Source organism: Pelecanus crispus, chromosome 4, assembly GCF_030463565.1.
Source record: "Pelecanus crispus isolate bPelCri1 chromosome 4, bPelCri1.pri, whole genome shotgun sequence".
In the NCBI taxonomy this organism is placed as follows: domain Eukaryota; kingdom Metazoa; phylum Chordata; class Aves; order Pelecaniformes; family Pelecanidae; genus Pelecanus; species Pelecanus crispus.
The window spans coordinates 33519026-33544824 of NC_134646.1; the positions used below are offsets into that span (position 1 = coordinate 33519026).

General features: G+C 40.8%; 1 protein-coding gene across 1 annotated transcript; it reads right to left on the reverse strand.

The window, feature by feature from the left end:
- Positions 1–4200: 4200 nt before the first annotated feature.
- Positions 4201–24574, reverse strand: LOC104036059 (melanopsin). Its single transcript, XM_075709533.1, has 10 exons — positions 24441–24574; positions 21892–22025; positions 20188–20391; positions 19589–19760; positions 17637–17792; positions 16376–16483; positions 12647–12821; positions 10600–10686; positions 8752–8901; positions 4201–4590 (listed from the first exon to the last, which is right to left on the reverse strand). The coding sequence occupies exons 1-10, from the start codon at positions 24572–24574 to the stop codon at positions 4201–4203; spliced, it is 1710 nt and encodes a 569-aa protein (XP_075565648.1).
- Positions 24575–25799: the final 1225 nt, after the last annotated feature.

Here is a 25799-nt window from a genome sequence, read left to right on the forward strand (position 1 = left end):
ACTCCTATGTGAAGAAAGGAGTCCACACTTAAAACACAGCATAATACACAGCTTCCCACTAGCTCGCATGGCTTTCATGTATTTGTGAAAGAACCAGACAAAAAAATCGCAAGGATAACCTACACAGGGAATCAGTGAAGAGCAGCTGTAAAAGAGAGAGGTGGGGGGAAATAAAAGAGTAAGGAAATTTAAAAAGAGGATATTTGTCTCCCAGTATTTCCAGTTTTGCGCATCACATGTCACCTGGGAACATAAACATTTTTCAGACAGCAGAGTGGAAGGGTTTTCTTGTTCAGGGGTGTCTCCCAAAAGAAGGAAAATGGATAGGTGTCTGGGAACTGAATGAGCTTTCTGGAAGAACATGGTATAGGTTCTGCTTCATACCAGCCCAAGGCAGCAAGGTTCGTTAAGATTCAAGTAAGCAATTTTTTCCTTCTTATTTGAAAACTTTATCTAACTATTGATTTAACTGTAAAAAATAAATTTATTGCCCATGGTAAAAGAAAGTGTTTACACTTCTGGTCTGAACTTTCTGTTACTTATGAAAATTGGAATATATCCTGTAACTGTGTTATACAAAGATTTAGCAGAAACAAACAATTGCTGGTTAACTGTCATTCAGATTTAGGACAAAGAAAAAAGACTGCTGTCACAGTTCTAATGTATTGAGTTTGGTTAAGTTTTTTCTATTTTGTTCGCCTGATTCCTGACATCCCAGTTGAAGTCATCATATTTCAAAAGTTGCTGAGCAACTTCAGATTTTACCAAGTCAGCGAACTCTAATTTTAGATGCTCTGCACTCAAGTAGGCAAGTGCTTGGTTGCATGTGAGCAGTCTAAATGACTTGAAAGGAGCCGCTCATGTAAACAAAGTTATATATGTACCTTACTATTCACTGGATCAGAGCACTGGTTTCAAAAGCTTTGACTCAACTTTTTCATTCCTCCTTCTGGCTCCTGAAATTAATGATTAAATAAGAAAAACAAACGATGGATAGCTTATTTTAACTCCTGAGAATTTTTTATTCCATTTGAGTGAACCAATACATTCCTTTGTGTAATAGGAAGCAACAGTTAATATTGTACATTTTTATGTGCCATCTATTCTAACGTGGCAACAGAGAAGTTTGCAAAATTTTTCTGCATTGTGGTAGTCAATTTAAGATTCATTTACTCTGCGACTGGTGTTTCTGCAAAAATCTCACAGTGAATGTAATAAGTCTATCTGATATTTCATACAACTTTATGTTTTATCTCTCTACTGCTATCTCATTTGGCATTCTAGCCTACATCAGTTGAAGTAAACAGTAACCTTGACATTAGCTTCAGAAGCAATGGTACTAATAGTATATTACATTAACAGTACAAAATTGAAACACTTCTCTACACATACCTCAAGAGCACTAGTTTTCTGAGACACTTTATTAGTACCAGCACATATGCAAGAGATCACTGGAAAGTTGTCTTGTAGGCTAACAAGTAGAATGCAAAACTTTATCTGGATACAGAGGATTTTGTTGACTGTTACTTTAGGTCTTACTTTCTTCATCCCATCAGAAACTACAGCAATATCCTGCCTACAGTCTTATCAGTACAAGTCTGTCAACATCTGAGTGCAAAATGTGCTCCAGGACATGTTTTTATATCTTGGAACATCAAATGCATTTTCTTATTGTTATTTAGAGTAATTACAACAGTAAAAGTCAGGTGTAAGACTTGGAAAGCTTATAAGAACACTTGTTTCCCAATATCTGGCTCAAGAAGAAAGGAGATACAGCAGATGAGGATATTAAACGCAAAAAAGAAGCAAAGTCACTGACTGCACTGTTGACATAGGGAAAAAAAACAAATCAGAGAGGACAGGTTCAGCAAAACAATGAAAAGAATCAGAGGTGGCAGGACAGTATGTTTAGCCTAGGATTAAGTCTCCCCTGATTTCCATGAACGTTGTATTTAATTAACATTTGATTACTTGTTGTGGCCAAAACCACGACTGGATGAAAGCCTGGCACCGAGGAGCTGCAAGCGAGCACATCCCCATCCCAGTCCCCAGCAGCTGCCCCATGCTGCCTGCTCGCTGCACCAGTCCTCGAATGGAGGAATTGCCTTTGGAAATGCCGAGCCGATTGCAGACAACGCTGGCACGATGCCTGGCCCCAGCACCCGGTGGGCACAGCCTTTCGCAGCCCAGCTGCGGGTGCCGCAGCGTGGTGTTGCCCCAGCTGAGCCCTGGCCCCCAGAACCACGCACTGGGGCTGCACGCGTACAACCACACGCATGACGTGGCTCCACCACCCTTTTCAACCCCTTCTCCAGAAGGTGAGGAGGTATGTTTGCCTCGTTTCTGATGAAGGTCTCCAGACAGCAGAGTACCTCAAATAATAGCAGCAGTAAGAGTATTAGCATTGCAATAGGCAGCCTGTCTCAGCTATCACCTCTGTAACTCACCAGAGCTTTTTTTTTTTTTTCCCCCCCTAAAAAGAGAAGAGGCTATACCAAAAGCAAGTGTCTCGGTCCTCTCAAAGGTCTTCCGTGCTGACACCCTGCAAAGCCTCGGGTCTGCATATTTGGAGGCACTCCTCTCTCTCCTGCGCTACTTTGGGTTTTAGTTTGTTCTTCAGTGGTGTTCCTGTCTAGCTAGTTACAAACAAGATTTGTGTTATCTTCTTTTGTAATAAAAAAAAAAAAAAAAACTTCTATGCTTTCCATCTTTCCATCTGGTTTTTGCATCAGGAGAACAGGAAAAGAGAAATTACTTCTCGAGACCAGCCAGTGCATACACAAAACTTGGAAATGCTCTCAGCGGTCTCTGCACAATCTAGTATACAGTCAAGGGAATAAACCGAGACTATGAACGTAAACTCTCACTCTCTTGTTGGATGTCTGAATGCTACTAGAGGATGTCTGAATGCTACTAGACTCACTGGACCAAATATTTGCACTATTACATCCACAGAAACGCCTGCTTTCTACTAAGATATTATGTGGAGAACAATATAATTCAACTTGTCTACATCTGAAAGTCAGAGACTGAAAGGGAGAACGTGGAGAACATGTTATAAAAAGAGAAAATGAGTAACAAAAGGAAGAATGCATTTAGGAGTAAAATGCTAGGAGGGTCTTGTGAGCCTGAGCCACAATGTGAAGCACAGATAAAATAAGCATAATCAGTAACCACAGATAACAATGTGGCTGCAGATCCTGTAGCAAACACCACAATACTGTGGAGTTTTCTCCCCAAGATGATGTTTTACCTGCTCTGAAGGCCTCTGGTAAGTGACCTGTAGGAGAAGACATCTGCTGGGTCATTTTAGAGGAGGAGAGGAGAAGAATCTCCTCTGAAGAGGCAAGTGATATATAGCAGCCAAGGCTTTATTTTTATCAATGACTTGTCAAGCCAGCTGTGAACACTCACCCTTTTAATCACAGACTCATTAGGAGCCATACATATTTAATCAAGACTGTAACTCTGAAGGTGCTCTAAATGCTTTTACATTGACATTAGTAGTGTATGTTTTAGCATATAACACCTTGCATTTCAACATTCAGGTGATCATGCTAATGCTGAGGTAAAATCCAGACTTCTAGCACAAAACTTTAAAAGCAAGCAGTCACTTCCCAGTTACACCATCAGTTTGTTTTTTTACATTTAGCAAGCTGCCTATTTAAAAAAAAAACCCAAAACCCCAATCAAAAACAGCACTGAAAATAATTTGTTTAAAAGATAGTTAATCATCTAACCATCTGTCTTACAGCTGGGGCTGCTGGAAGTTGTGTTCTTGTGGCGCTTCCCATCACTGTCCAGAAGAGAGCTGCCAAAACAGGAATGCTGTTTCACGTGCAGGTAGCAGAAACATTCAGCAGCTGCCCCTGCTCTCGCTCAGTCATTTTTCCTTCTGCTGGCACCTCCATCTGTGGTTACAAATCAGGGCCCCACAAAGCAGGCGGCTGACTCGACTGATGCCACTTGATCATGCTGCCAGATCTTCCGCTGCTCATTTCCTGCAGCACAATCTGAAAGAAAGCCTGTTTCCATGCCTGAGCTGGTCTGGACAAAGATAAATCTGAAGGCTGCCCAGTGACTACTGTATAAACATACAAAAAGTCTGATGATCTAACCTACAAGGCTTCAGTTATTTGGTATAATTAAGTGGAGAAGATGCCAAGAAAATAATTACCGGAAAGTTTTCTTTTGACAAACTTATGATAGAAATTTCTCAACAGCTTCAAGGAACGCTGTGGATGAGCTAAGCCCTTCCAGGTCCAGCAGATTGCCCTTTTTGTCATGAAAGTGGAATAATTCAGTCTCTTCCTCTTCCAGTTCCTCTCGAAACAGGTTGGTCTCTGAGGTAGGAATGATGATGATGCGAGGGACTGTATTGCTAATGATAGAGCCCAGGACTCCGTTAACTTGACTTTCTTGAGTTGCCATCTGTGAACTGTCCGAGTTTCCTCCTCTGCTGACACTGCTGCTGTTCAAACCAACAGGCAGAGAAGCTGCTCTTAGGGAGCTGGTCACGAGTGTTGCAGGGGGACTGCGTAGGACTGACCGCCCAAGCGCCTTCTCCAAAGAGCTGGAGGAGAGTGAAACCTAGAGCCGAGACATAAGCTTCAGTGTTGTCGCACAGCATATGACTATGGAAACTAGTATGTGAAATTCATTACTGCTAGTTGCTATTTGAGTCAGCAGTCATCATTTCTAAACACTTGAATCATTGACTAGAAAGAAGGAAAATCATGTTGTGTTAACATCTACAGCTTGGAAAGCAGGCTGTTAAATGAAGCAAAAGACATGCTCAAATATCAGCAGAGACCAAAAAGAAAAAAAAAAAAGAAAAGCCCATTCCTATATCTGACTTATTTTACGTTTAAAAAAAAAAAATTCTGTACTGGATAATTCTCTCTCTCTCTCATGGAAGATACCTCAGATAAGACTCAATCACACTGTATTCTTTATTTGCCTAAAGTTTCATCATCCTTGTGACAATCTCTATCATGTTGTCCCCAGATGGCTCCTAGTACTGCCTTGGGGCAGTTGGTGGCTTTGCATTCATACGTTGACAGTACTTCCCCCAATAAAGAAGGGAAAACCAGCGACTGTGATTTTGCTTTGCTAACCATTTCCCATCCACCTATTTTGAGAGAACTCTAATTTCTAACTTGGCACTGATGGCAACTCACCTGTGACCTTTCCATAACTCTTCGTGCATAGTATGCAAAACCAGAGTAAACTAAGTAAGCTTTGGAAGAGTTAGTTAATATTTCAATACACTGGCAACGGAAGGCATGACTGATCAATTTTGGCTCGCTTTAGAAAATTACAGTTAAGGTTATAAAATCACTGTGCCAGATACAGAGAGAAGTTAGGATTCTCTCCTTCCTGGGGAAAATCAGCATTTCAAGTAAAATGCAGTTTTTACTTCATTATTATGTGTATTCCCATGAAGCCTAATCGTATTCAGAGTATGACTAACCTTTACTCAAATTGTTGTAAAGCATCTTTCAGAGTCATAGTTCTATTTATTTCTCTTAATATGATTGTAAAGTGTATTAATTACCTACACCAAGTCTCTCCATAGCTTGAGCTTCCCATAATAGTTTTGTAAAACTTTTCCTCTATTGCAGATATTCCTGTTCTAGTCATAAACCTTATTAATTCAACTTTAGTCTTCTTGAAGCATGCAGGAGGGTAATTCCCATGGACTTACAGGGGTTTGGTGCTGAAACATCTTTTAAAAATGTTAGATCAGTTTCTAGCATGATTACAGCCCAGCAAGGGCTGTAATCTTGGCCCCCTTTGTCTCCACCTAGTCCATGGTCTAGGATACTGCCATTATACTGACAAACTAAACGGTTCCTTAAATAAAAAAAGGAAAGTTTGGGGGGGGATTTTTGGGGTTGGTTTTGGGTTTGTTTTTTTTTTTAAGATTTAGGGGTCATCTCCTCAGTCCTACCAAGTAGTTTGGCAGAATATGTTATTGCATAGCATAGGTCTAGTCCCCGCCTCCCCCATCTCTCTGTCAGTCTGGGTTTAAAATTAGATACTGGTATATACTGCAGCATAATGTAATTCTACTCCACAAGCAGGAATCATTTACCAGTCCCTATTGATAACTGTTTCTCTAGCCACTGTACCTACCCAAGTGGAGGGAAGCACAATATGTTAAAAGAAAGTGGATTAAATCAACCTGACAAGAGAAGAAAAGTCTATTCTTCCAAACCATTGATAACAACAGAGTGAAAAAAAAAAAACCCAAAACCAAATCCACTCCTCCCTGCTTCAAGTGCTGTTTTCACCGCAGCAGCAGGATGGGTTTCTTTTTGATATGGCTTAGTGGGCAGGACACCATTTCCAAGGTTTTTTTTTAATAGTTTTCATGCTGGGTAATTCCCTTGACACAAAAACTGGATGCACAGAGCACACTTGGCAACTCTCCTTTAAAATCAAGTATCAGAACCTATCTTATCCTCATAATACATGCCTGTGTTTTAATGCTTCCAAAAACACCTCTTCACTGGCACACCAGGTTTCCAGGTGTTGGTCTACATCAAGTCTGTTATCATCCTAACTAACTGCAATAAGTCATGGGGCTGGATCATATCTTTGTGACAGCACAGAAAACAGTCCCATCCATTTTTATGCTCTGGAAGGCACCAAGCCCAGGACACTGATTGGCTTTTTTACTTTCACTTGAGGGACGACTTTTCTTTTTTGACAACCCATCTGCACCTGTGCATTAAGGAGACCTGATCTCAGTCAGTGAAAAGAATTTAGAGGTACATCAAATTTTTAGATTGTGTTGAGATGGTCGTCTTAAAGAAAGCGAAGGAAGTGTAATATTCTTTTCCTAAAAAAAATTCATACTTTGTTAAATCAAAAGGTTAGGTGAACCTTCACCAAATTTACACTTGTATTTCCACAAGTGAGCATTTTTGGAAGTGCCATAACTGGAATTCACTCATAGACAATCCAATAATGCTATTAAAACCTTTAAAATAAATATCTGAAAATGCAGTGGTGTTTCTTTAGGGTTGGTTGGGGCTTTTTTTACGGATAAATGCATGGCCTTATACTGAAACACTCTAATTGTGCTTGAAAAATAAATATTTATTCTGATAGAATGAATATTCATGCATTTAGCTAACACACAAACGAGCTTCACACCACACAGGAATCTTTGCTGAAAATATTGAGAAAGGCAAATGAGGCTTTGAACATTCAATGTAAATAAATGCCACACATCTCAGTGAACACCACTGAAAGCCTCAGCATGAAGGTGCTCTGTTCAAAGGTCATTCATCAAAATAATCCAAGAGATGTCTTTCAAAGTATAGTGTCTGAGCCTTTTGTGGGCTATTCAGTTACTGGATTGCAGAATACAGAAATATTTATTGTACTGCTGAACACTTTTATGCGACCACCTCAGATTTATTTTCCTTCTACTTCCTTGTGAGACCGAAAGCTGGTGGTTCTCCAGCACCTGGAGACAAACTCTTTTGTCTTTGCCACTTGCCTACAACCTTGGATACAGTGGGCTACTGATGGAGGGCAGCAGAGGTGGGTAGTAGATTTAAGCCCATGTTGTCTGCCACCACATTTGAAGCCATTGTTTTTGCACCAATGCTATTCACAACAGTTACAGGAAGAGACCAACGTTTCTCAGGACTTCATCTTAAGAAGACACATGAAAGAAGACAGGGCAGACGCGTGCAGGAACCGGGTCATTGGATGGCTGGAAATTTCTGAAACAGCTCCTGCTTTAAACTATACTGTCTCTAGACAATTAGCTTCAGAGCTGGAAGGGAGCACAGAGGACAGCAGCAGATGCTGTAGCTGCCCAAGGTATGGGTGTTTTGTTACACACACTAGAGTAACCCCATGAAAGGGTGCCTCCATCAAAAAGTGTGTGGTACTCAGTCTGGACACAGGCAGGGGATTTTAAGTCCTTTCTTTTCTTGAAAATGCAGCACCGATATATGCTTGATATTGTGCCACCCATACAAATACCTGTTTTGAAACTGGTGCTATGGTTCTGGCAGAAGCTGACTCGTGGGTGACCTACTGCTCCCATCCTCAGCAGTTTCTCAGGGAACAGGGTGCTCCTCAGCCACATGACACCAAACCTCAGCGGTTTGGGCAATGAGTGTGATGCATCCACAGAAGATGCATTGGGTACTCACCGTCTCCTCTTTCAGTGAGGGAAGGGTGGCAGCTGCCAGACTCTCCCACCCTTAGGGAGAAATGGGAGTTTCTTTCTTGTCTTCCCCCTCAACAAAAAAAACATTTTAATGTACACTGAGAAGAGGAAAAAGGGTGGCTTCTATCATGTCAAACTCTATTTTGCAGCCCTGACTTTGTAATAAAAGGGGGCTGCCACAATGTAGACATGAGGGTCAGGATGGAATGAACCAGAGCTGGGGTAGATAAACATGCAAAGAGGCAACGAAGACAACTTCCTACATTTGATGGTACTGACTGTGCTTTAATGCAGCTTTAGAGCTATGAGCTGATACTGGCTTTCCTAAAACAGGCATGTAACAGTGAAAAAAATTAATAAGGCATTATTGACATTTTTATTGGTCATAAAAAAAGAAATAACAGCAAGGCTGAAGAGGACATCGGAATCAGGATAAATAAAGCCTACAGATGAAAGAGATTGGTATAAAGGCTGAGTTATTATTCCAGAGATGACATACTGTAGCAAGACTAACAGTAAAATGGAGTGTCCCCAGGAGAGACTTTTTTCCTTACCTTTTCTGCAATTGCTGCATTGCAGCTGCAGGTCTTTGGCAACAGGTCTCTCTTCTCCTGTCTCACACTTGTTGAGAAAGAATGACTTCGGCGAGGCTGCAGTTTCTTATGAGCTGGCTCTACGGGGTAAAGCTCTACATCGCTCCAGGTCTAATCACAAATGATGAAGGATTTCACACAGTTACATCCTTTCTCAAATTCTAAAAGTTCTCAAACTCTAGCAGAAACTATGCACGCTTACAGAAAATGAAAGGTGTTCTAACACAGGTTTTGCACTCAAAACTCCCCTGGAGAGAGGCTTGATTTTTAATCTTGTCACTTACACTGAACTATTTTTCTGAACAAAAAAAATCCTTGAAATAATGAAAAATTATTTAATCATTTTTCACCAGGATGTTTTTCACCCTTTTTTATCTCATTGCTTGTGCAATGCTTATAGCTGCATAGCACCTGAAGTCTAAAGATGGGAGCAAGTACAACCAATCTGTTTAATATGGCTTATGGCATTCTGTATGACCATCAGCTGGTACAAAACCATGGACTTGCACAGGTCCAAACCCACATTTGTATACATCCCAGGTGGATACCCAGAACACCCAGGGCTTCTCAAGCCCCATGAGCTTGCTTCTTCTCTGAACTGTCATCAATGAATGGGAGGCAATGGATGGGCTCTGCACTAATTTTCCAAGAGCATGCCAGTAATGGAGCACAACTGTGACATTGCAACCACGCTGTTCCATTTACAGGCTTGGGCAGAAGCCATCCATCATCCTTAACTTTGTGATGACTTTTTGATTGAGTATCAATGATGAGATCATTCCACTATTTTCCACACCAGCTTTTAGATATTTAGATATGGATGGATAGATAGATAGATAGATAGATAGGGCTCCACACAAGTGGGAAGTTAGTGCATAATTCCACTGCAGCACCTTGCTCATACATCTATGTATTGCCACCTGTTTATTTCTCTTGCCTTGTAGAATCAAACTGCAAATATAACTTTATGCGACTCATGAATATGTTGGCTCCCTACACTAACGCGTACATAACACACAGAGGAAGGCGTTGGTGGCAACAGCTGTGTCTTTTACAGTGTTGCTGGTGTCATTCCTGCCCGTCAATACTTTTTTGGAACATTCCAAAATTTCACTTGGTGCTGCTGTCATGCAAGAGTCATTGAGCTTAGCTTTTATTTCAGCAGCTGCTGTTTCAGCTAAAATCTGTACAGCTGCACTGAGCTGTCAGTTGCCCCAAGAACAATTACATTTGGCTGCATCAACTCAGCACAACATGGTGCTGCGCAATAGCTAACAGCAGGTGTTTTATTTGAGACTCCTAAGCCAAAGTTGTACCAAAGGCTGAAGTTTCTTATCCACATTATCCCATCTTTTTAAACAGCAACCCCAACCAAATGCACACAATAACCTGCTAACCCCAATGAGCCAAAACCAAGTAGTGACCAACAGTGAAGAAGAGAAAGCTTCTTAGATCAGGATGGGTGATCCAGCAGAAATTACCTAGTTTGACATCAAAGCATTAATGGGGAGAGAATTTAGGCATAAACTTTAAGTCAAGGAAAAATAAAAGGGGCAACAAAGTTTGGAAATAAGTAAATGAGGAGCCTCCCTGTTTTAAACTATGTCAACATATTTCCATGTCGCTACACGTGCTATTTACAACCAGTGAATGAAGCAGAAGAGTAAGCAGACAAGTAGACCCCCCCATGATTTCAAGGGGGATACATATATGTGTGGGTGGTCTGTTTCCTCAAGCTGTTAAGCAATCCCAAACAAAATATACTTTTTTTTTTTTGTGATAGGGTATTGGCATGTTGCATATACTAACCTCATATTGCACGGATAATCTGGGTATTTTACAGTTTACGAAATCATCACAGTTGATACTCTCATGCATCATTGTGTAATCAGTGGTCTGTGAATGGAATTAAATCAGCAGGATAGATTATTTCATTTTCATTTACATTGCAACAGAAATACTTATGCGTTTATTTATATCTTCAAGAGCGAAGACAAATGTTAGATTTCATAGCCCATACAAAGTGAGTCACTTTTTTTTTTTTTTTTTCTATCTCATTCGGGTGTTTTGTCCTAATATTGCAGCAATCAGATAAACATGAAAGTGTTCCCCATGCCCTGAAGACTATGAGAGCCTAGGCAAGCAAAGTTGGGGATCCTCATGCTGTGTGGTGTGGTACAGTAGTGTCACACTCCAGAAGAGTCCCATCACACACTTCAAACTCACTTGGGCTCAAATCTGAACAACAGTACACTAAAAAAGGCTTTTCTCAGGCTAAGAGAGGCCTTTCACTCTTCTATTTATTGTTCTAATTTAAAAGAAATTTTATGGTAGACATATTTTATGAAACACTATAGAAAAAGCTTGTCTCTTCTAGACCAGGTCTCTCCTGAGAAGTAGCTTGTGCATTGCATGGTATTTAAACACCTGCTAATTTTGAATGACAAAACACACCCCATTTAAGTGATTTCATGATCTTTAATTATCATCATTATTACTTGTCTGTAATACAGTAACCTGTAGGTTGTTTAGTGATAGCCGGGAATACTGCTGGGATATGTGATATGCAGTCACAAAGTGGAAGAGGATCCTTGTCCCCAAACAGTTCACAACTTCACAAGCTGTATGGCTGAGGCTACCCAGTAACAGGCAATTAGTCATTTTAACTGGAAGTCTACCTGATGCAGCTGTATGGTTAATGTGCAGGAGAGGCAGCAGCATGGACTGCAAAGTAATTTGTCTTCTGTAATGGGACAGATTTTGTTTCAGTAGGGCTCAGGCAGTGAGCCTTCCCCTCAGGCACTTAAAGTGGGGCTTTTTGTTCTGTTTTTTCATTTCGCAGCCAGAAGGCCTGAATTCCTTGTCAGCACGCTGGGCACAGTGCTAGCATTGGCTGGGACTGCTTGGATTCCCAACGAACAGTGCATTTTTTCTCAGGTGTGTTTGCTTTGCTGTCTGTCTGCCATGAAAGAGTTCAGAAATCTCCCTGGTGCTGTTACCTGGAAGGAACAACTTTTATTCTCAGGCAGAAAATTCAATACAAAATTATCTTGTTTGAGAATGGTGCACTGTTCATGCTGCTTTCCCTGGTGGTCCCAGCACCTCTGCGGTTTCTGTTTAATTCTGCTTGGTTGGGAAGGAGAGAAAGGGCTCAATCCACCTTCCCCCCCTGCCCCCCAATGCAACCTAAACTGACAGGTTACACATCCTGAGTTTCTAACCTGTGACTATTCCCTAGGAAAAGCCTTCATGCTGTAGGTAACTGCTTCTTCACGCTGCGCTTCAGCCAGACCACCGGCCTTACTGAGACCTGGGGTACACTGCTTACAAAACACCCCACCTAGCTCCAGGTGCGGGAATCTTCCACTCCTCACAGTTAAAATCCAAGGAAACAAATCAAAAAGTTTCCTGTCTACACAAAATAGGCTTCCTTTAAAACAATAAAACAGCCATTGGATAGATTAGAAAGCTTTGGATGGAGATGGTTTTTCTGTCCTCCAGCCTCACCAGATACTGAATTATGTAGCAAAAAGGTTGGTGACATGGGGACTGCCCAACAATGACTCTTTTTAATTCACATTAAAGACTTAACCCAAACATCCATGGTCCTAGTAAGCATCTGAGTCATGCAGATATGTTGGCCTGGATGCTTTTTCTGATCAAAAATCATCATGCATGAACTCCCAGAAAGGTTTTGCAGAAATCACCTCATATGACCTAAAAAATTTAGCTACATCACCCCTCCCCCCTTCTTTTCCATTCTCTAATTTTGAATATTTATTTATAGAGTCACTAATTTTGGGAGTCGGAGAAACTTTATACTCAATTTCCTTCACAGAAACTATAAAAGACTTACAGCTTCTCCAGTGGAAACTGATGAAACACAAGTGCTCTTGGTCCTGCCAGCAAGAGACTGATGGCTGGAGAGAGAGGTCCTGAAAGATGATTCGTTTATGGAGCCTCTCAGGAGGTCATTCTTTGATATTCGTATTAGGAACCTCAAGCAGGGAACAGCATTGTGGATAGTTTTTCTGAAGGAAAATGAGAGCAGAAAAAACCACAAATGGCACGTTGACGATACAGCTTTGAAAATCATGTGATGAAAGTACCATCTGTTTCCATAACCTCAGCACAGCTTTTGTTTTGATTGAGGAGGTCTGAAAGATGACATGGAAACAGCATGGTGTATCTAGTGGAAACTACTCAACAGGCTGAAAGGAAAATAGCAGGTGGCTTCTGGGCCTTGAATCAAAATACACATGGAAGAGCTGCATGGATAAGTAGTAAGAATTGAAAATATCTTGAAGAGCATGATTGCTTCTGATTTAATTAAAAGGTTAACCCAGAAAACTTTCAGGTTAGCTGGTATGAAGGTCTTCTCTGTGCAAAGGCAGAGGACGAGTGGAAAAAAGGAAGGGGGAGAGGGCGGCAGCTCCTGTAAACTCCTATCAGAAATTAACACTCTGTACAAACACAGAGGAGAAGGATGATCTAGACCCCAAAGAACTTAAGACCTGACGAATTCATTAAATAATAATCTCAGTAATGGTTGTTGGGACCCAACATTACTTCTTTCCTGACTGGATGACTACAAAGTCTATAAAAGGTCTTCAAAACAACTGCATAAACACTTCTCTTGTTGATATGTCTGCAATGACAAATTAAGAAGAAGGAAGCCCCCCTGCCACCCTCATTTTAAGAGAGTATCTGATATCCTGTTACAGACTCAGCCTTTCTCTTAATACAGTCTTACTTGGAAAAGCCAATGTTGGCAGAAAAAAAAAAAAATTGAAGCAGTTCACTGTATAGTATCTGTTTGAAAACACTCTCTTAACCTTGCAAAAATAACGTAAGGAATCACTGAACACAATAGCTTTGGGTCAGAAAAAAAATACCAGGTTCATAATGTGTCAGTCAGCCATGCAAGTCTTCTCATTAAACTTCAGCAAGCCATCGCAGAATAGTCATTCTCTTATTATAACCTAAAATCCTCTACAACCTTCAAAAACAAAGATGGGCTCAGGTGGTTGGAGGATGAAAAACGGTGTTAGTTAGCATTGCAGGTATTTTCAAACAAAATATATGTTTTCACCATTTCCACCAGCCTTCTGAGAAACTTTAACTGTTCTTGCAACCACACCTTCACGCATCAGACATTCAAAACAATGAAGTCTCTTTCCAGCTCCTAAATCTTAGTTTTCAGGCAATGTAACCTAGCAGCTTTTACTCTTCATGGGCAAGACAAACCTCATACCAACGACTAACCCTGCCATCTAGCGGCAGTTGTACATTTACCACATTTATCAGCACGGCATCCCTATGTTTCATGTGAACTTTTGACACAACATCCCTTTGTGGTAGGTACGCTTTGAAAGACTTGCAGAAAAATCTAGAGATATGCTGAATAACAGTTCTGTTACAAGAATTTATCATTTTATGTAATAAAATATTTTTCACTGCCAATGTTTCAGAAACACATTATATACAGCTATGGGAGGAAATTGCAAGCTCTGAGCTGTATCTTCTATGTGAGATACAGCTTCTTCTGTGTACACTGCTGTGAGTCATAAAGGCGAAAAAAATGTTTAGAAGCTCATCTGATGCTAGAGATAAGGCTGAGAACACAATGGAGTTGTATTCCTTTCCTTACGTTAAATAAACAAACAAAAAAAATCCCCAAAACAAACCCAAAAAACCCTGCTTTTGCTGGACTTCTGGAAACGAAGTATTTTAGAAGTTTTAACAGAAGTGACTGACTTTGCCAGTACTTGAACATGTTTCTCAGCTGAAGCTGAGACATTTCTAAACAAAATGATGACTTCAAAAAAGAAGTTTTAGTTTGCATAGTGTCTGGGAAGCGCAGGGGAAGTTTGTCCTTGTTTGAAACCGTTCCTCAGAACACCATGCTGGCTTATTCCCTTGCAAAAGTACTTTGTAACTCCTTTTAGGATCACATGACTGAATATGCAATCATTTTTTATGTGTCCATGCTATGAATGCCTCCAGGTCCTAGCTAGCTCAAAGAGCAGGTGACCTTTCTGCAATGCAAGGTGGTTCCTTCTCACACTTTCTCTAAATGTTTGGGAAGGCTGAGCTGGTCTCTGGACACCATCTGGGATGCTCTAAAGAAGTTATTAAAGGAGATTATAATGGAGCTTCTTCAGCAAAGGGAAAGGTTTCTGATTCTTTGGAGGACTGTCTTTTACGGTATGTTAAATTATCATCCTATTCACCTAATCTTGTAGGTTTCCCATCAGAGCGACAGTATGGAAATCTTTTTTTACAATGCATTGTTACCTTTCTAATAATTTATGCTGTGGAAACAAGTTATCTTTATACTCTCTATCCCTTACCTTACTGCAATCAGAGGGCCTGGATAAAAAGCAGTATTCATATGTTTCGGCTCAGAAACTCATTCACTGGCTGTGTGGGAATTGAGAAGGAAATAAAAAGTTGGCTAACCATGCAGCTTATTGAGACTGGATAGTGTTTGAATATTTAGTGAAATTGTGCTGGTTGGCACAGTTTTCTGTTTTCAAGTATACAGTAATTGGTATCTGTAATAATTAGTAGAATGAAAATGTAGAATAATTTGCTTATGTAGACATAGGTTCAGAAATATTTAATGTCTAGAAAAAAACATTGAAGTGTTTCAGAGAGGTGGATCAACATCACATTTTGCCCAGTGAACCACTTTAATGTAGCATAACACTTTTTTTTTTTTTTTTTAAATCAAAGCTAATATTTTTGAAAAAGGTAAATGGAAAAGCTTCTACCTGAGACAACTAAATGAAATAAATATGAAAACCAAGCCTTCAGAAGAGACTTCTTTCCACAAAGTAGAGTTTTTCAGAAACGTCTGCTTTTTTTTTTTTTTGGAAGGCAAATACTTGTTGACCAAAGTTAGCGAGCCTGCTAATAAACAAGCAGTATTTTCAGTATGTTTGGAAACATATTTCATGTGCAGGGAGCTCTGTCTGGTTTACTGGCTTCGTACAGCTCTCACTTTGCACAGAACTTCCATGAAAATGCTGTTTGTTTCTTACAGAGCTTCTCCCAAAGACCAACAACTTGTTTACATTAGTACTTATGTTGGTGTAAAGAGAATAACTTAAGTGCTTCAGAAAACCAAACCTTGAACATATGCATATATAGTTTCTTAAATTGTTGATGATGTGATTTTTGAGCCTCGCTGGTTGGGACCTGTTATCCGGAGAGTGCTCTCTAATGGCCATCCCTGATATGGCAAAGGATGACCCTGAGCATCACCTCCTCCTGTCAGTCACAGTGTTGTGCAGCTCCACAGGACAGAGCAGGGTTATGAGGGGGAAGTAAGGTGAAGGGAGGGACAGTTCCCCTCTGTTGGCCACCCCTGAGGCCATGTCTGGAGCTTTACGTGCAGTTTGGGCTGCCCTGTACCCAGGTGGACATGGTGCAGGGTCCAACCACCCAAATCCCATCATGGGCTGGTCAGGGCAGGAGCGTGCATCGCATGGGGCGAGGCTGAGGGAACGGGGGTAGTTCATTCGTTGTAAAAAACACATTTGCATGTACAGTTATACACATACCTATATGTTTACTGTACCTGTATCTTGGGTGAATTATTGCATATATGATGGGGTTGTAGATTGCAGAAGCTTTGGCAATAACTGCTGGCACAGATTTGGAATAGGGTGTTAGGGTGTTGCCTCGACTAAAACAAAGCAAAAACGTTACACACACAGCTATGCCATAGATTAATACTAAATTACTAAAACATACTACTCTCTTTGACTGGTTTTGTACTGTGATCTCTTGATAAGAAATACCCCTGAAACGTTAATTCATTCAAATGCATTCTTTGCTCAGATAGAAGACTTGCATTTGACAGTGTGTACTTGGTTTCATTCATTTGGAGAAGACAGACATGCAAGTAATTTGTTATCTATTTGAGGATGACCAGGAACACGAAGAATCACCTTCCCTGTTTCTACACTAGGCAAAAAAAACCCCAAACCCCAAAAACAAAACCAACCAAACCAAACCCCAAACAACCCCCATTGTGACCATCTGGGAAAAGGGAATGGCAATAAAAAAGAAACCAGAATCGAACCTACAAATCTTTCAGCAGCAACATCTGTGCTGCACAGTAATGGGTGTCAATGACTCAGCTGCAAGCACTGCAGAAGGAAGAGAGGACTGGAAGTGGTTTGAAACCAATATTCTCCTCTTGACTTTAAGCTCCCACAGTCAGTCATGTGTGATCAATGTCAGTGCAGGATAATCACAATCAATATCACATAATCACAGAATGGTTTGGGTCAAAAGGGACCTTTAAAGATCGTCTAGTCCAACCCACCTGCCATAGGCAGGGACATCTTCAACTAGGTGAGGCTGCTCGGAGCCGTGTCCAGCCTGACCTTGAAATCAAGAACATGCACTGGCAAGACAACAGGTCCCTTTGGAGCAGAGAGCGGTTGGAGGAAGATGGGAGCTCAGAGGTGAAGATCTGGGAATTTAACCTCTTTTCTGCTCTCTGTTGGAGGCAGCAGTGTACAGTGGAAACCTCTTGAGATAAAAGGTATTAGGAGAGAAAAGAGGTAACTCCTCCAGTTCGTTCAAAGACAGTATCATGGGGGAGAGGAAACAATGTGTACCAAAAATGTAGATAAAAAGTCATAATAGTTTTGAAATACATAGACAACCCCTTTCCCGGCTTTATTCACAAGGATATACTGAAGAAAACAATATCATCTGTAATGTAATAACTATTTAAAAACCATTCCAAAGGGAGATCTTTTTCTTGCAGGTGACTACTAATCATACTTCAGAATAACCCATGCTCTTTGGATTACGTTTCTACTTACCCTGCCCAGGCAATCAAGGTGACACAAGCATATGGAGACCAGGACAAGACAAACACAATGATGACCACAAAAGCAATTTTTGCCAGTTTCCATTCATTCTTCATGGACTGAGAGAGGTAGGACTTCCGGCTGCAGGACCCTAGCTTTTGAACATCTCTGTGAGGGGGGAAAAAAAAATACAGATATGTCAGCAGGAGGGTGAAAAACCAAAGTGCAACGTCTCTAATGCATTCTCAGCTATGTGCAAAATGAAGCAGATTTCATCTTCCCCTGCTTTAACATTCTTTTGTCCTCTGATATTTAAAAATCTAGGAGGTAATTAATGTAGTAAAAATGGTCCCGTGTTTTGTCTGAGCTTCGGCCACGTGTGTGACTGAGCCAGAAGAACCCTGGGACTACAGGATGGGATTGCCATCTCCTTACCCTGACACAAGGAGGGCTTCAGGTTGGGAAGGTGAAGAAATTTGTACCCCTTGCCCTTCATTGCTCTCAGAGGTGGAGCAAACAAAGGCACAGCTGGATGCAAAATCAAATCTGACGGCTTTTCCTTTTCAAGGGAGGAACAGCGTGCAGAAATTCCAGCTCACAAAGTAACATGTGCTGGAATACCCTGACTACTGTGAGGAACCTGGCCCCAAATGCTTATGGGGACATTTTTATTTCTTTGCAGATTTATTCACTGGAGAAGAGTATTTTCAGTGGGGAGTACGACAGGCAGTCCTAATATTTTTGCCAAAAAGTGTCCCATGAAATTATCTTCTCACATCAGACAAACACCTCACACTTTATTAAAAAGAATATTTTATATGGTTTAGCCTTTTATATAGTTTAGCACAGAAAAGATTTTTACATATCGGTGTTGTTAAACAATGATATATTTCAGGCTGAAGACAGTAATTACCAGCCAGCAGGGTAACAGAGTGTTTCCTGGTGCACTGTGAACATACCCTTAAAAGTGAGTTTACTGTATTAGCAGCAAAAGGCATAGAAAAATTTGTGGCCACTGTGCTTCATGAGTGCACAGGACACCATTGTTTCAAGGATGCATTCTTTGCTCCTTCTTACTTGGTATCAAATATGCATACGCAAAGCATAGTAAAAACCAAGACCAAGGCCAAAAATAGAGCTCAGTAAGAACTTCAACTTAGGCTTATGGCTAAACATGTTTGTAAAAATGGAATTTAGCCTTGTGAAGCCAAACGACTTCAACAAGTACCTGCAGATTGGCACAGAGAAAAGCCATTGGACCTGATGACACTATGAGCAGCAGGAAGGACTCATAACTTCAGCTGGTGTTGGATCAGACCAAAGATAAGTCATGTGCTCATTAGGAGAAAAATAACTGACAGAATGAAGTTACTTTACAGATCTAACACCCTGCTGGGTTTTTATTTCAAATATAGACCAAGAACTTGGAAAAAAAGTGTCCTAACAAGTATAGCCAGATTTCATATGTGCAGTTGTGATGCTTGAGTGAATCACAAGGTTTTCTGAGATGCCTGTCTTAAATAAAATTGTCAAAAAATATGAGGACTGTTATGTTTAGAGAGCACCTCAAAGGCAGATGATGCCCCCATTGCTACGTGCTATTTATCATCCCTTGGGACTGAAAACTCTGCTGGAATGCACAGGGACTGTGTTCCTTGTATTGCAAATCTGAAATACAAATAATCCAAACTATCAAATTATCTGATACACTATTAATTACCACACTCTGGGCTAAGATTAGAACCACCAGAAACTCCTTTCCCCACTCTAACGTACATACATCCATTCCAGTTTTTACACTGGCAAAAATATTTCTCCAGTTACAGCTGTTAATGATCTGCCACTTTATTTCCACTTTCAATTCAGATTAACTTTTGATTCAGATTTTTCTGCAGCTAAAGAAATTGAGAAAATCTTCTCATACAAGAAAAGGGAGATTTACTTATTTCAGCTACATTGCTTACCTGTCAGTACGTCTTATGGCCAGGAACATAGATAAATAGCAATGGAATATTATTATCAGGGGAATAAAAAACACGCAGCAACATAAAATCATGGTGTAACTTCTGTTTGCAGGGGAGTAGGTTACGTAGTCCCATGTGCAGGATATCATCAAGCCCTCAGGCACATAGGAACCTATGAAATACAGGAATACATTGTTTACACATATACCCAAAGCTTGTGCAGTTGCTGATCCAACAACTGAACAATTAAAATAAACCCCGTACTGTATACATAGTCTTCAAGAGCTACGCATGCTGTATTATACATGTGGTCTGAGAATACAAGTGCAGATGTGGAGAGGGGGTCCTGACTGCCAGACTCCGAGATACACCTGATACTCCAGCTGCAATTTGTTCTGCTTGAATACGACCTGGGGGTGGGAGGGAGGAGGGTACCTGCACTGCAATAGGTGCAGACACACGGTATGACAGCAAACCATCAGGTGGTGGCTAGGCATGCACCAGAGAACTTATCAAAAATCTCATTTTTTCATACCCCGAGCAAGGCTAAAACAGACCACATAGGGAACACTAGAAGACATAGAGAGCAGACAACATACTCCACCCGAAGAGCGGAGCCACGCTCCATCCCAGCGAGTACAGCCACACAACAGCGATGATCTGCATGGTGCGTTTCTTTGAAGTCCACTGTATGGATCGCAGGGGCTTAGTGATCACAAGGTAGCGGTCAACAGAAATAGCTAACAAAGTCATCATTGAGGTTATTCCAAAAAGTGCCCCACAGAAAGCATACAAGTCACAGCCTGGAGCAGAAAATGGCAAAGTCAGGGATTTTCTTAAAACACGCATGTTTTAAACCTCCCATTTTTTCCTGCCTCAGGACTTCCCTCCCATTAGAATTTTCTTAGCCTCACAGTTTCATAATTATTACATGTTTATTAGAAAACCCACAAATATTAATACGATACAAACATATGTATTTAACAAGTCCTACTCTCCACTGTGGGCTGCAACTGGGAACCTTTTGTCAATGGAAAACTGCCTCAAAGAAAATCCAGTCTAATTAATGTTACATTTTCCTGGACTGTTGCCCAATATATTGACCTTAACAGGCTGCAGCAGACATCTGTCTGCTAATGACAGACGGATGTTTTGAAAAACGTCTTTGGTTTATGCAGCTTAAAAACGTAGAAGTGGTTTACATTTGATGGCTAAAAGACCAGCTGTAAAACACAGCTCCAGCTCCTACATTTAATAGCAGCACTTTTTAAAAAAAATGGCAGTTTTTACATGAAACAGGCTTTTTTCCCCTCTCTTTGCATTCAGGCATTGTGCTAGCAGATGAAAACTTATAGAGTTACAGTGTCCCTAATTTGATTCAGAAATCTGTGTCGAATGATCATTCGTTTTTTGAGATCTTGCATCACCCCATGTGGTCATAGACAGCAGCCCATGGGGAATGGGAGGCAGTCAAAATACCAGACTCAACCTTAAAGCAGACTTCTTCTAAAGTCTTTATAAGTAACGTGCAATTAAGGACCAAATCCCACTCAAACCAAATCAATGGCTTCATTTGTGGCAGCATGATAATTTACACTGATTTTATCTAAGAGGATGAGCAAAACTAAAAACATCCTCAAACTAAACAGGAGCCCCTTTTTGTGCTGCTAAATAATACATGGTTTCTGGGCTTGCTCCACCAGTACTTTACCACTACTTGGTGCAAATTTTCACCCAGTGATGTGATGAGCAGTACCAAGCAGGGCATCGAGCCTTCTGAGCAACCTGTTATACTCACATTTCAGCTATAGTTTGAGCATGCCTCACCTTTTCTTTCTTGCAGTCGGAAAGAAAGGAGCTTAAATTTGCAGAGTCCTCAACTGACTATCATTATTTAAATCTCTCAATTAAATGTGAGATTCCTAGAAGTATGCTAATGGATATCAACATACATTTCTAAATAAAAATATTAACTCCCTCTTAAACCAATACAGAAAAAAATATTTACGACTTAGTAAAACTTTTCTACCCATCTTCAGCCATAACATCTGGCCTTACAAGCTAAAGGGTAGCATGATTACGTGTTGATGTTGACTCCTGTCTTTCCAAAATAAGTAGGATGAAAGAATCAAATGTATAACACAAAACATGCGCCATCATGCTGAGTGACGATGTCAAGAACCTGGGTTGTCCCTCAAGAGGCTTGAGCTGCTGTCTCCACAGCACAAGCCAAGATTGTTACGGCTGAAATAGGCTGCAGACAGCGCAGAGCTAGTGAGATATGAATTAGTGTTGAAAAGTACCTATATCTCCAAGTATCCACTCTCTGTGCAAGCTGTTGACAAAGCACATGGGTGCCTGAGAAGCTGACATCAGGAAGTCGCTCACAGCCAAATTCATTATAAAGTAGTTTTGGGGTGTCCTCAGCTTCTTGTTGCTTAAATACATAAGAAATATGTGATTTTAAATAGACAAAGTGAACAGTTAACTTTATAACTTTGCTTACTAGTATAAACAAATACCATCCAGGTTGGAATCGGTGGTTGGTTACAGTGGGTCAATTCCTAATCTTTAGTCAATTACTGCAGCTACAGATATAGTCATTTCAAAATGATGTCTGACAATAGCAGGGGGGAATAAAATGGCCTGTTTCTTCTTCAAACTGAGGAGAATTCCAGCTGTCTTGAAAAATATAGATTTGTTCAGAAGAACAGTTCCCTGTAAGAGCAGTAACACTGAGCGTGTCCTGTGCTGCACAAGACCAGGATCTGAAGCAGGCTACAGAGCCAAAGGACCTGCTTTTCGTGAATTTTAAAAGCTGCTGACCTGCAAAGTCACCACATTGCCACTAACTAAATGACCATTTGCAAAGTGCTATGGCACAAGCAGAGCATGCACAGAGGTTTGAAAAAAAAAAAACACCTTTTGTTCATCCACACCTTATAAGCAATAACAAAAACACTCAGCTGCAGATGAACAGGCAACATTAAACACCGCAACAAGGATCTTGAAAGCAGCAGCCAGTCTGCAAGCACTTTATCCATAGAAAACAAACATCACTTCCAGGTTTTTTCCCCATGTCTCACCACCTCACATAGTCTCACCACCTCACATAGTCTCACTTCTTAGGGATATCTGGAGTTACAACCTCCTAGGAAACTTTCAGCTGGTATTCAAGGCTACCCTTGGCTCTGGCTAAGATGAATAAAGATATGGTAATGTGATATAGAACCTCTCAGTTTTACTTGGGGTTATTTGGTTGAACATGCCCTTGTTGCTCTGATCAAATATTATGTCCCACTATGAAAGTTAAATTAATTTGTGAGTTCAGCTCACCCAAATATACCTTAAAACTGGCACTTTTGAGGGATATACTGAGAAGGTATGACTAGCTGAACTAGTAGTCCCTCAACATGAACCACTGTATTGGTTGCAGGGCAAAGTAAAGAGCTTTGATACCTAGAGTCTGAATTCAGGATTTTTCACGGTGTCAGGTACATGTAATACAAACAGAAGTGACTTGGCACACTCGCCGAGACATAGGGAGGAAGCAGGATTTTATAAATAGCTTTGTTTTTGGAACCAGAGTGCAGTAATTCTCAACAGTTTGATATAATTGTTTCTTTTCCCCCAAATGCCTCCTTCAGTGTAGAAAGCTGAACAACTGAGGCCTCTCTGATGTGCTTTAAAATATCAGTATTTGCAGCTAACATTAATCTCTTTTCTCATGCTGATAAAGAAACACTGATAAAGAAATTGAGAAAGCCATAGAATCATAGAATCATTTAGGTTGGAAAAGACCTTTAAGATCATCCAGTCCAACCATTAACCTACACTACCAAGTCCACACTCTCAATGCTTCTGCAATTCTAACAAAATTTTGGGTTTCATAACTGCCTGCAACAACTGAGTGAGAGGGGGGTACAGAGTTCACACCTTCACAGATGTTTGTCTGCCTATGGAGATTTTCCTACTTTGACAATTTAATACTTTTATTACACCAGCTAAAACAAACAAATTTCAAGAAAAATGGAGAGCTTGTACTGCATTTCAAAAATCATGAAGGTATCTACAGTTGCAGGGAATTCAATTTCTCCTCTATCTCATATTAAAAAACAATTATTCAAAATAACTAAACTAATTTATTTGTCTTAAACATTTAAGAATAGGAAACTAGCACTTGGTTCATAACCCCACCGGTGCTTCTGGCATTGTAAGCCCCCCCTGCATCGACATGCATGATGACAGCAAGCAGTGAGCAAGGAGGATTTTGAAATCCAGCATCACAGTGTGGGACAGAAGAAAGCTGTTTATTTTTTCCATGTGATTTTTGCATCTCTAGCTGCAGTAGCTTTGGCTGTCTATTACACTGTCAGAAGCCAAGAGAGCACACAAACTGACAGAAATCCTATGATCTGCCTGAAGCAGGGAATACACTGATGGCATGAGCTCATTTCATGTAGTGCATTGCTTTCTTGGTCCTTCCAGGACATCTGAGCTGCTGGGAAGAGCGTCAGTTTTTGTCAAGTATTTCTGCAAATTTTGCAGGGTGAGTGAAGAAGTCTGCTCTTTCTATCATTAAAAGTCTTAAACTCTTCTTTCAACTTTTCAGTAGAATTCTTAATAGAACACGGTATTCGTTTTCTCATTTTCTTTGGTTCCTTAAAACATGGGGCATTTACACTGAAGTTATCAGTGACGGGGGGGAGGCGGGGATGTGTTGCCTTCCCCCATTTGATGCCATCAGCCTTTGCTTGGAGATTCAATCCAAGAGGAAACGAATGCAGAATATCTGCATGCAGGCACACAACTTCAAAGCCAGTCAGATTAACTGTGAAAGGAATTTCTGTACCTGTAAAATGCGTAGAGCACTAGGAGGTTTCCGATGATGCCGATGGAGCCAATAATGAGCACGCATGTTCCTACAGTGTAAAGAACATGGTCGGGGATCTCTGTCTTGGTCACAGCATGTGGCTGGGTGCCCATGTTCAAGCGCTGAATGGAAAACAGAGGAAAAGGAGAGCTTAGCACACTGAGAATGCTTATCGCAGGGGCCACGCACTCAGCCGGTTGAAGGAAGGCAGAGCACTCGCCTCCGCAGTTCTCGCAAATCCAATACACACCTCGGCACTCTTTTCACATCCCCTGTAATCAAGTTTCCCTCAAGTAGCCTTCATTACTTTAACAGTACATACTTATATTAAGAAAACAACAACAGGGAAAACAGACTGGAAAAAAAAATATTAAGGAAGTTGCGATGACAATGTGAAAAAGGCAAAGACGTGCTAGCATAAAACTTGCTCTGGGTAACTGCCTCAGTTTGGGGCACAGCGCTAGCTGACAACACAACCATCACTTCAACAAGGAATAGCCCATCATACTTTGGTTTTGTTAGGAGCACTGATGTCAAATCCCATGCTTACAAACATTAAATCCTCTGGGTCTCCCCAAGCTTCCTATCCACTAACTTAGTGCTGCAAAACCTGGGAATTCCCCATGGAAAAGGTAGGAAACCAGAGGTAAAACAGCAGCAGTAGCATCACCTGGGTAAGCACAAATACATTAAATATTCTTGACACCTCTTCCACTGCCCTTTACCTCCAGCACATGAATAAACCCCCACCAATTCTGTATATATTTTTTTTAAAAACAAATACAGATTTATCACCAGCTAAATTCAGCAGCAGGGCAGCCTACAGCTAATCCACTCAGCTCTCATTAGTGTTATCAATGAGAAGAGTCTGAATTGCCTGATGGAGATTCTTATTTACCAATTCAAAAGCAGCTAAGCCACACAGAGTGCTCACACATGCAGTCAGATCTGGATGGCTTAGTCAAAGCTATGTCACCTTGTCACAGCTGAGGACCTGCCCTGCATCACCACGCTTCTCCGCTGTGCAGCTCAGTGATGTGCGGGGTGTGGGACAAGGCTGATTTTGGCCTGCAGGAGACAAGCTGGGTGACAGAACAGGTTCAAGGTGATAACTATTACCCCACTGGTAGTATTTAAGTGGCCATTTCAAAATGGTGAGAACAGCTTTTTTTTTTTTCCCCTGTTGCTAGAGGAAATCCTAATCTGCATTCTGCTGCTTCTCCTTTCTGCCTTCTATTATTCCTCACGCAGCTATAAACGCACACACTACAGCTCCTTCCTTGTAGAACAGTTCTAGCCCTGGGCATTATCCCCGTAACTGTGCAATCCCACTGGGGT